At 37.5% G+C, this 12,983-nt stretch overlaps 1 protein-coding gene across 1 annotated transcript in view; it reads right to left on the minus strand.

Annotated features, from left to right (window-relative positions):
- The window catches only part of fchsd2 (FCH and double SH3 domains 2), a 94,092-nt gene that overhangs the window by 11,530 nt on the left and 69,579 nt on the right, over nucleotides 1-12,983 (minus strand). Inside the window, exons 10-12 of the mRNA XM_079824978.1 lie at nucleotides 12,474-12,590; nucleotides 8,423-8,527; nucleotides 3,923-4,084 (exon numbers count right to left, since the gene is read on the minus strand). Coding sequence (XP_079681104.1) covers nucleotides 3,923-4,084; nucleotides 8,423-8,527; nucleotides 12,474-12,590 — 384 coding nt within the window. The remainder of the gene's footprint in view (nucleotides 1-3,922; nucleotides 4,085-8,422; nucleotides 8,528-12,473; nucleotides 12,591-12,983) is intronic.

Here is a 12,983-nt window from a genome sequence, read left to right on the forward strand (position 1 = left end):
AAGCGCTTGAGTGTGAGAAAACACTTTGAGGTCAGTGTTATCTTAACCCTATAAAGGCTACTGTATCATATTTGATAGGCAAATTTTAAGGTCTCTAAGAAAACAACAAACACTATGAAAAACTTGATATTGCCAAGTACTTGTGTGCACTTGGCATAAACGACACTATTCTACCAAGAGCACATCATTTACGGTCACATCTTCTATCTTCTCTGACAAAACAAACACATGTAAAGGGTCTGTGTGTGTCTTTATCTGTTGAGCTCAGGAGAAATTTGAGGCTTTGCTGCAGTGAACATCATTATTGCTCTCTAAATGACGTGGCATATGTGCTGAACTGTTTGTTTAGGAGGGTCTGAATACAATGATGCTGACAGAATCAGGAAGGGCCGGGTCAGGGAGGCCGGCACGACTCTGAACTAACTACAAACTGCTGGACACCAGGGGTGTCATTCATTACAGGTATGTTGTAAAGCCACAACTACTATAACTTTCAATTGGAAACTGATTACACAGGTGAGAAAATTTTTATGTTAAACCAAGGCCGTAACCATGTCTTGAAAATTTGGCCATTTGGAAAATTTTTATATTTATTTTTAATTTTTATAAAGCACAAAGAAACAGAAAAGTGAACGAAATTCTAGGTCTAATTCTAGTTGGGAAATAATCATTTTGGGACTATCTGCAAATAATTAATTTGTATCAAATATGTGCTGCCAACTTAGCGACTTTGTCGCTATATTTAGCGACTTTTCAGACCCCTTTAGCGTCTTTTTTTCAAAAAAGCGACTAGCGACAAATCTAGCGACTTTTTGGACAAATGTACTTTATAAATGTTGCCAGTACTGTCCTGCGAGCGCAAGGTCTTGCTTCCCCCCCTTCCATCACACCTCTCTCTGCATCTACCCTGTTCAGTGAGTGGCTGTGGCTGAGATGAGCAGCAACGCATGCCATTGAACACACAAATCAGCTGACAGACGTGAATGAGCGAGCTACACATGAGCACACAGTGTTGCCATGGATTTATCACTTATCTGCTTCCTTTGTTTTATATTTAAAGAAATTAGTTTGACCCGTTATGATTTCCATTCTTCTCTTGTGTATTACTCACAATCACAGAGCTTTAGTTCATCCAGTTTCTGACCTCTCTCAATTCAGATTATTTTAAACATAAAAATGTAGTCATTCAGTATATTATACTCATTCTATTGTATGACAAAAAGATATAGGAAATGAGAACGTCTTTATTGGACAGTCGGCTATATTATATTATTTTAAAATACAGTATGTGAGCACAGATTAGAAGAGAAAGCACATTAGGCAGGCAGAACGCAAGTACGACGTGATGACGCCACGAATATGCTAATTGAAGCATGACGTCATCTTGCGACATTTAGTGACTTATTGGGCAGGCTTTGGCTACTTTCCTTGGAAAATAGTTGGCACCACTGTCCGAGATCCTTCACGTTAGGGTTAGGATTTGGATTCCCAAGTGGTCTGGTGGTAGGTAGCAGTGATGCGCGGGTTGATCCAAAATGAGCGGGTGCCCGCGGCCACCCGCGGTTACCCGCGGTTACGAGTCATCCAAAAATATTTTTAATGATATTCGGGTCACGGTCGGTCGGATCGTCAATAAATCCTTATTTACATTTTGAATGTTGAGCGTTATTAACTTTTGAATAAATGCTGACGCGGGACAAAATGCCCGATTTCCCAAAACGTTGAACTGAGCAATGCCATTGTACCATTTTAATAGGCTACTTTTAAACGCATTTAAAGTCAGTTTTATGTATTTTCTGAGAGGGGGCGGGATTTTTGTTGGGAAAGTCGGGGGAGAGACGCACACTTCGATTAGACTGGATAAACACATGCAGCATCTTAATTGTTAAGAAAATTAAACGAAATAAATGAATAAATCAAGCCTGTATTACATAACACTAGGCTATATCATACATCATTCAGAAAAATAACAGTTTGCGCTCCTAAGGGCTTTCACACTTTTCCAAATGTTTTCCAAATGTGGGCTGATGAATTCTTCAAGCCGGGTCGAAACATAAACATCGCGTTCATCAATAATATGCATCTGGAGCTGAAATGGAAAATGATGGGCCGCCTCAAGAACTTCCTGCTCTCGCTGCTGCACCTCTGAGCGCACCACGTCAGGGCCTGAAAAATTTTCTCAATGGCCCAATGAGCTACGATGAGCATTTACTACTTTTAAAAAATGCGGGTCAGGAAGCGGGTCGGGTACAATATATATTTTTTTTTTTTTGCGGTCCGAGTTGCGGGCGGGTTAGTTGAAAACGTCGGTCGGGTGCGGGTTGTTTATACATTGACCCGCGCATCACTGGTAGGTAGTAATGGGAAGTTTGTATCATTTTACTGACTCGGATCTTTGAATCTCGTTCATCAAAATGAACAAATCTTTTTTCAAGTCACTTCGTTCATTTCAGCAGAATATAATTAAAGTGTTAAATGTTAATAGCCAAATTCCCAGACACATTCAAATGTTACATATAATGGCCAAATCCCCCAACACATCAACTGACAAATGTGTTGATAACATTTAGAATTAAAAAAAAATGCAATGCAAGGACAAGCCAAATTATGAGAAACAGAAACGATTAATTAATTGCTTATCTGGGTCTTCATTCAGGCTATGCAGTCAGTTTACCTCACCTCCCGATCCGAGTCGTTCGTTCATCCCATGACATCCCCATAAGCTTTCGTTCATCACGTGACAGCCACTTAAGCTATAAGGCTATTCGGTACCGGATACAGAATTGATTAGTTCAACTTTCGAGTCTCGGGTTCGAGTCGTTCAGTTTTTTGTCACGTAACTGTATGTTGTTATTGTAGGTATCTTTGCTTTATCAAAATGATTTTCCCCATCATATGGATAAAGTTTAAAGCACTACCAAGTCTTTATTACCACATTCAATGTTATTGAAAAGAACCATAATAATAAAAAATAAAAAAAGATAAATTGTACGAAATAAAAAAAAGCTACAATTTGACTCGAGATGGGAACTAATCAATTCTGTTTCCTGTACAGAACCTATGGAATGTTGTGCATGCTTGGACAACACGAATCGTTCATGACCGACCTATCACTATAGTAGGATTTTTGTAAACCATGTCAAAGGTAAATATGTTTTTTAAATTAATAAAAATCAAAGATGTTCATCAATTATTGTAAATTAAGAGCAGGGACACATTTGTGTGCATTTTGTTGTGTGATTCCACCGTAATGAAGAGTCTCCGCAATGGCATTAAGCGATAGATTGTCGCCCGTCTGTTTGAAGCCTGTGCACAAGCCAAAAGAGAACGTAAACTTGCCTACTTTGATTTGACTGGCCACCTCAATAATTTTGACATTGACGAGCACTTTTAGACCGCTGAGGCAAACCAGATTTTTTTTTTATCCTAACATACAGAGTGCTGCGTAATGAAGTGCAAGAATTTCAAATATTGACAATTTGGCCATATTTAATTATGGCCCTGTGTTAAATGTGCAGTGTGAGATTTTAGCGTCATCTAGTGGTGAGGTTAGAATTGCACCCCCACCGCTCACTACCTCCCTTTCGAAGCACATAGAGAAGCTACGGTGGCCGATACAGGACAAAAATGTAGTCGTCGGAGAGAGCAGAGCGACTAGCGCTCTGTAGAGCAGTTTGTCTGTTTAGGGCTACTGTAGAAACAATTTCACTGTAAGGGGACCCACAGTGTATGAAGATAGAAATGGCTCATTCTAAGGTAATAAAAACATAACGATACATTAATTAAGTTCTTTATACTCCACTGAAAACATAGTTATGTATATTATATTGCATTTCTGTCAATAGATCCTCATAACTACTACACACTGAACCTTTAAACCATTTCACAGGGACTTTGATTTTTTGATAAAGAGGGTGCTCACCGAGAGAGAGAGGTCATGGGTAGTGAGGGTGGGTAACGATGCCCATCGCTCGTTCTCCAGCTCCTCCATCACCTGATTCATGGCGCTCTTCAACCACGTATCCACAGAAACGCCCACCTGCCGCAGAAGGTCCAAACGTGCTTCCGCTTTCAGCTTTATCGTCTGAAAAAGACAAAAAGAGAAAAAGATAGATAAACTGCTTACATTTACTGTAGTATTCAAGCAGCAACTTATGAATGAATTGAAGATGATCGGAAATTAAATATTAAATATAAATATTAGATGAAAAACTAAATTTTTTTTATTAGAAACGCTGCTTAGGAAACTAACTGAAATAAATTAAGTTGAAGTACTAAAATTCCTAAAACGAACACTGAAATAAATGAATTAAAGCTAAAGAGGAATATAAAAAAAAGAATTAAAAAAATGACAAAAGCACAAAATTACTAAATTAAAATATTAAAATATAATTTTTTAAAAATGTAAATAATTTAAAATAATACTAGATAGATTGTCCTGTTTATAGCACTTTGGGTTTTAGAAAAGCACATTAAAAATAAAATGCATTATTAATATTATTATACAACATCTTGCATATACTGTAGTATTCAAGCAGCTTATTGAATGAATAGTTAACTATTAAAAATCATTTTTGTTAATTGAAAAAGTACTTTATTATAATAAAATATAAATATCAGATGAAAAACAAATGAAAATTCAAAATTTTGCTACCTGAAAATAATTATATTAAAGTCTAAGTACTGAAATTACTAAAAAGTGAAATAAAAATAAAGCTAAAAAAAATATTAAACAAATAATACAAATGATATTAGAAATAAATAAATTAAAGTCAATTCAAAATATTAATATTATAATAGCATATAAACAATACTAAAATAACAGGTTCATCCCAAGTTTAGCAAACTCACTCTCAAAATGTAATTCTGGGTCCTGAAAATATAAAGGTGTCAAGTTTGATTATTTAACGTGGCTATCACAAACAGTGTATGAATATAACTTTAAAACAATATTGGCAGCCATGTATTCTACTGTTGTGTGAAAATAGCATTGGAAAGCATAAAAAGCTGCATTTAAAAAAAGACAAGACAGGGGAAAACAGATGCATTAAAATCTGCTGGGAGTGTGAATGTCCTGTCACTGAAGCTCAGGCCATTGAGCTCTCAGAAGTGAATGTCTAGGGTAGTTCTCCTCATTAGACAGGTGGGGCGTCTGATCTCAGAGGACCGTACAGCTGTCCATGCACTTCAGCATTTCTCATTATTAGGCAAAGATGCAAATTAACTTTCTGAAGACTCATCAGTTTCAATTTACAGACGACAAACAGCTTTTGGAAGCTGCTTCTGAGTGGAAATATTACATACGACTTTCATTTCCATGCAATTCTGAGGGGACAAACAGTTTCAAAGGAAATAATTAAAGTGCAATTATACTTTTAATATTTGTTGATGAGTAAACACAGACTCCTCAAGCATTGCCTGGTGCCAATTTCAAACTCAACTTTATGTTTCATCCCTTATTCTGCTTGTGTTGTTGGTGCTTGTCCATTAGTTCTTAATGGGGTTATTAAATATTTAATGGTCTGTAAGAACTAATGATAATTTGACTTCAGTTGCTTTGACTTCAAGAGGAAAAACAAAGATGCTGTTTTATCTACAACATACATTTAGCCTATTAAATTCTCAGTGAATGAGTAAAGTACATTCTTAAAGGGGTATTTCACCGCTGGAAAGATGAATGTGCATTGAAATTGGGTCATTTATTTAGTAGAAATGTGAAATTATTTTTGAAGTTGGTGCCTGCTAGACTGAGAAAAGCCAGAAAATTTATTTTTGGCTCATATGGATGAAAGACAACAACTTCCAGAATGCACTTGCTTTGCTGCCCTATGAGGCCACCCCCAAGCCACGCCTACCGGTTACATCTCTTGCCCACCGCGCCACCGTTGTTTTGATTTTTATTGTAATAAAATAATTTAGTTCAGTTAGAGAACAGACACTGCAATTAAAAACTGAACGTGTCTGCGCAATACAGCACAAGGCGAATGAGTGTCGCAGCAGCAGCAGGAGTCAGATTTCATTCATCAGAGAATGAGGAGCTGACAGACCAGATGATCGCAGAAGATTGGTTTCAAAGCAAAATGCGCCTATTTAAGTGAGTTTGTCATTGTACCGTTTTGTTGTTGTGTTTTCATGAACCCACAATTCAATGATGATCATTCGAATATACTACCCGGTTTCTACTGATACAAAGCTTAATGCTAAATCATTGAAGTAACCCTTTAACTGTCATGAATTGCTCTCATGCAGAAATGTAAATGCTGTTATTTACTCACTCTCAGTGTTCCAAACCCATATGACTTTCTAATGTGGAATTTGCACTTATGCATATTCAAATTTGTTGGGATTTTATCAGTTACAAGACATGCAAGGACCAATTTGTTTGGTGTCAATGACAAATCTGATGTGATGCATTAAGTTTGAATCTATGTATGCAAAGACTTTAGAGCGATGTTGGAAAACATCATTTTCAGGTATAAATGAATACAATGTCAAGCTAATATATGACTTCTGAAGATTAGGGTTGGGTATCGTTTGGGTTTTTCTCGATACCAGTGCCAAACCGATACTTTTAAAACGAAAAAAAAAAAAAAAAGCAACAAAACAAAGTGGATGAGATTAAAGAGTGGCTTTTTATTGAATTTTTGTATTTATTATTATTTAAATTGAACAATTGATTACAAGTTTAAATTATACTTAAATATATAAATAAACACAAAACACAATTTACTTAACAAATTCACAGTAAAACTAAAGCCACCTAACCCAACTACAACAGGCCTAATTTAACACTAAATAGTTACAGAAATAACAGCAGTAGTCTGTTTTCTTGGTCTGCTACAAACCAGCTTCAAGGTTGTTTTTTTTTGCAGAAATTTTACAGTTTTTTGCAGAAATTTTACAATTTTTTGCAGAAATATGACCATATTCTCTGGCTAAATATTTTAGAACGCATCACCTTATTGTTTCCATGGCAACACGTCATGCTTCTCACATGACACACAGCTGCCACAATAGCGCTGTATCGGGTTTATTTAGTTTTTTCTTTTTTATTCAAAATATTCTCAACCTTGCTAAACTATGTCATGAACTATCAGATATTCTGATTTTCAAATATGTGTGAGTGAATGTGTGTTAGTTGATCTATAATGCGCGATGGGCGGCGTCATGTTAGTCTGCGCCTCAGAGATCGGTCGGATTTACACAGAGTAAATGAATTTACGTCTCACGAAATACATGAAAGTAAGTGACCGGTGAACGGGGAGAAGAATAGATTAAACTATATAATTTAGTTACTATATAATGTGTATCTGATATGAATAAAACACGTAGTCAAGTTATAACTGTCTGAAAGGATTGTTTTGCTGCCATAGATATCAGTGTGTTTTTTGCTAGTACTTATGAGCATTTAAATGTCTGAAACCTAAAATGAACATTATGTGGTTAAAAACACTGAATTGTTGTGATATGCGACGAGCGCTGAGCTTGTCTGTCTCGGCGCCAGCCAAAGAGCGAAAGCACGTTTGAATTTAAGTGGCACCGAAATGAGGCACCAAAATCTGCGTTCAGATTCGCTCCGGTACATACCGGTTATATAGGTAACGGGTTCCGGTACACAAACCCTACTGAAGACTAGAATATAGCACAATTTCACGGTTCTTTTATTGACTGTTTTTGAGTTTGACATCTAGGTTGTTGTATGCAGACAGTGTATGGACATTTCTTCATCAAGGAAGTTATTAATGAAGTCATTTAGGTTTAGAGCCACATGAGGGTGATTAAACCATGACACAATTATCATTTTTAGGTGAACTATTGCTTTAGAATATAACAGAGGTCACATGCAGGGCCAGCAGAGGGCGCCACGGCTGCCAGAAGACACGTGTAAGGACACGGCAGGACATCTTAGAGGAGAAGACACATTGATCAGACAAAGAGACTGACAGCCTGTCTCTGAACAGATCGATAGAGAGAGAGATAATGCATCTCTGTCTGGAAAGGGAAATGCACTCATTACAGAAAGAGAACAGGAGACGTTTAGGACATTATTACGAAGTACTTCTACCTTGTTTTTCCTCTAATCTGTCCTGTCATAAATACAAATGAAATGCTACTCAAATAAATGCACTACACAAACCTATTTAGTGCAAACATACAAGTTTACAGTAAAACTGAACAGAGAGGGATGCCGTCAAGCCCCCAAAAATAGTATAACTCGCGTGAGTCGCGCACTATGAGTCTTCTGAAGTGACATGAAAGCTTTGTGCGAGGATATGGTCCCCAGTTGCTGTAGGGCAAAAGCAGCATGAACATCCTGCTGAACTTCTCCTTTTGTGTTACTCAGAAGAAAAAACACCATACGTGTTTCAGAATGTCACAAGTGTGAGTAAATGGTGACAGACTGCGTGCGCGCACACGTTACCTCTGCTTTGCGGATGTTCTCCTTGGCCTCCTCTATTCGGAATTCCAGCTCGATCCGGCTCTGTTCCGTGGGCGGAGTCCCGAGAGTTTCACATTCCTCTAGAGCCTGCAATAAAAACAAATTACCGTTAATCAGCTCAATTCAATTGCTAGCAACTAACTTAAAAGTCCCCTTGTAGTCAATCATTTTATCCCCTAAAACTCTTCTTTGACCATCAAAATGACATATTTAAAAATGTTTTCCTGTGAAAAAAGACTTCATGCCTTAAAGTAGCTTGAAAGTAACTTTGTGTAGTATACGTGGACCCATTAATATGCAAATTAGCCCTGCCTCCACTCACTTACACTAGAGCTTAGATCGGGCTCAAACAATCAAGCCCGACCCTACCCGAGCCCGTGCACGTTGTGTCCGAGCCCGGCCCGGCCCGACACATTAACTGTAATTATGAGCCCGAGCCCGATTTAAACCTGACCATTTTTTAATACGTGGGCGTTCTGAGAACAAGCCTGTAATGAGCGAAGCGGACAGGTGTGACTATCAGCTCAATTTGCTCTATGCAGGCGCGCGCTCATGAATCGTTCACTGGTAAAACAGCGCTCAAATCTGTACCCTACTATAGGCCTACTTGTTGTAGCCATTAAACAATGTATTTTGTTTAATATTTATGTTTAAATATTATAATGTTATTTTTAAATTTCATCTGATTATGAAAAGTGCAAAGATGCGAGTGGGTCAGAAATGATTTTGGTGGTTATTAAATTTTGTTTAATATTAAGTTTTGTTTTGTACGAAGCACTTGAATTTCCTTTTGTATAAATTGTATCTTAATTTTAATCAAGGTTTCGTCAGCCAATTGCTTGGATTGAATAAATAACAAGCAAATAGAGTAATAGCAGATTATACGGGTGAGATGAAGTCGCGCGGGAGCGATCACATGCATTGCACATGAGCTGGAGTGCGTCTCATAAATAAACGAAACTCAGAAGGCTACTTGCCTCACAGACATGAGAAATATGTGTATAGAAAGCCTGAAATGTCTTCTTTTCTTTAACTTCTAGTTAAGAAAAGAAATAGACTAGTTAAGCAATGCGCAGTGTTAACGCCAGCAGCTCATGACTGGCATCTCGGAGCGTTTCTGAATGCTGTGCTTCATCACTGCGTGTGCTGTGAGTTTAACACGCATTTTTAGACTAATCCTGACTTGTGCAACTTCGTTGTAGTATTACTTTGCTAAAAATATATATTATTTCTGATTATGGCATAGCTTTCTGCCCACCCAATTAGGCTAATAAAGTAATGATTAAAAAAACACAAACGATCAAGTGCCCGGCCCGAGGATAGTACCGGGAAATCTCGGCCCAAGCCGGGTCAAGTTCGGGCTCGGGCAGGGAATCTAGACTCTAACTTACACCAACTCAGAAATCCACTCTGTCAACTTTTACTCAAGTTACAGTAGTAAACGCTGCACAAAGGCATAGCTCTTTACAACGTCAGACACATAACGTTAATTAATATGATTAGCCTTTTGATTGACTACGTTATCAAACAGCTAATAATGTGTTGCTAATGTTACACAAAATATGTTCCCATTTGCCATCTCAGTCTGCCTTCTAAAAATCAGCATCCTTAGAAACGCTTTGAACAACTTAGAACGTCAGTAGAGAAGGCCTATAGCTCATCACAATATTGTAATATACATCATATACATAATTCACCCGCTATATTGCTAAATGTACACAATCTTTCAAAAATATACTAGTATAGCTTCTCTTGAGACTCTCCTGCTTCGCAGTAGGGCTGTAACGATTTGACCAAAAAAACCTCGATTAATTGAACATCTGACCTCGATTACGATTAATGAACGATTATTTTGCTTTTTTTTTTTTTGCCCTCATAAGGTTTTTGAGTAAGTTCCTGATAAGGTTTGTACTGTAAATATTTTCTACTATTAAAGGTGGATTTTTTTTTTCCTAATGAAAAAGTGCATTTCTTTGTGATTTTAAAATACTTGAAGGAAACGGTTCACTTTCAGCAGTTATTGTCTATAGGGCAGATTTCTGTTTGTTGTACATCAGATACAGATAAATTAACACTGTAGGCCTACATTACATTTATCTGAATGCATCTAGAGAGAGTGATGGTGTGTGTGTGAATTACTCATACCGTCTCTATTCATTATTAAGCTGTGGTGTGTACTTACTGCAAAGGTATTAAAATGTATGCCTATAACGGTTGAGTTTCTAAGCTACTTTAGTGACTTTACTTTAGTCACAGGACAGCGTTTACACTGCGTTTCTGCTGCTCCTCTGCGCACGATCTTCACGTGACGCAGGTGAAAGGTCTGCCTTCAGGGCGCGCGCGCGTGTTGTCAGAGACACGGCTCGGCTCTCTGTGTCACAGAAAGAAGCTGAGCACTGAACGGATACGTATTGTTGTTTTTGAATAGTGCACAATCGCTTTAAATGTTGAAACTGGCAAGCCTTAAACGCATACTTGACAAACTTTATGAGCACGAAAGTGAAACCGGCTTCGGGGCTTGCGCGCGCCGTCTGTGTGTGTGTGTGTGTGTGTGTGTGTGTGTGTGTGTCGGTGGCAGCGCGTATAGGCTATAAGAACAGCAATTAACTGACCTGTATAAACTGTGTAAAACATGCAGCTACTATAGTGATTCTGGGCATCTATAAACACAGATAACCGCTCCTGCATTTCTCTGTGTGCCTGCAAACTGCACTTGATGTGACTGACGCGGCGGAGTCACGTGAAAACCGAAATAACCGACATGGGAAAAATATGTCGGTTAGAGGTTCTGAATGTCGGTTTCGGTTTTTTTCGATTAATCGTACAGCCCTACTTCGCAGCATAAATTAGTTAATGATATGCTAAAACCTGCCCGCATGTTGACGTGATTGGTTACAAGGTAGTTTGTAACGTAAGAAACAGGCGATTTCAAAGCGCGTTTTTAAGACTATTTGGTTCACTTGACTTTTAAGGATAAAATAGTATACTCAGCAATGGTGTTGACTTTGGCATTTGCACATGATTTGTCTAAAAGCATATTAAAAACACCACAGACATAAACTACATTAAAAACTTGATTTTCACCACAGGGGGTCTTTAAGAAAGGAAAAATCACAGCATCAGATCACATTTCCTTCCACTAATCTAACATCAGACAAGATACAAAAACAACATTTAGCAGAGTGATTTGTGTATCTGTTCTATCGATTTTATTTCATGATAGTTAAACATTTAATAATCATGAAATAAACATTGCAATACAAATACAATTATATAATATTGTACTGCAATATGTTCTGCATATACAGAAATTAAAATAAAAAAATTAAAATCTAAAATCTTATCACCAATGATAATAATACAAAACAAACCCAGACCCGGATCTATATCTAACACGGATTGATCTCTACCTGTCGCAATAATAAAAATAAACGCTTTATTCCAATAAAAATGTGGAATAAAGGTGAATTGCACATATTCAGTCATCAAAGATTCAATTATTGTTGTGCAGAAAAAATATACATACACGGTTAAACACCAACAAAAAATTAATTGGAAGACAAATTCTTTTATAATTTTAGTATTTTTTCTTGTTATATTGGTTATAATGATTGGTTGAGGAATACTAAAAAGGTTGATGTCTAGTTGTAAAAAATTAATGAGGAGGGTAGTGAATGACGTCCTGGGTCACTAAAGACCTGAGGTATGCGTTTTAAGGGTTAAATGTAAAATGTCCAGAATTTGGGTATGGACGCACTGAATTGTCATGAACAAAAAATTTAATAATAAGGGGTATAAGGGTTAATTAAATGTTTTTATTCTTTTAATTTTGTGGATTCAAGTGACATGATCATGAAACAGTAAGTTTTATGTCTCAGTCATTTGTAATGAAATTATTAGTTTGCTTCTCAACAGAATTTGTAATAGATTTTTACAAGGTTCGCGACTTACAGCAGATGTTCAAGTGTGTGTGTGTGTGCGCTTTGTAATAGATGTTGTTTACGAGTATAAATGAGCATCCAGCGCCTCTTACCCGTTTGTAATGGATGATGTTTTTGTGTTCGCGGGCCATACGTGTGGCCCATTTCCTCGCCTCTTTGTTGAGACTGTGTTCTTCGGTGGTTCCCGTCTCCGATTCCAGCTGTCGACTCTGAAACACACACACACACACACACACACACACACACACACACACACACACACACACACACACACACACACACACACACACACACACACACACACACACACACACACACACACACACACACACACACACACACACACACACACACACACACACACACACACACACACACACACACACACACACACACACACACACACACACACACACACACACACACACACACACACACACACACACAACACACACACACAACACACACACACACACACACACACACACAATGGTTAATACAGCATCACACACCTATCAGAATCACAGGTTTGAGATCAGAGTGGTAATAGTGAACTCATGTTCACAATTAAAAAAAATGTAACACACAGATCTGAACACAAT

Source organism: Gobio gobio (assembly GCF_949357685.1).
Source record: "Gobio gobio genome assembly, chromosome: 9".
In the NCBI taxonomy this organism is placed as follows: domain Eukaryota; kingdom Metazoa; phylum Chordata; class Actinopteri; order Cypriniformes; family Gobionidae; genus Gobio; species Gobio gobio.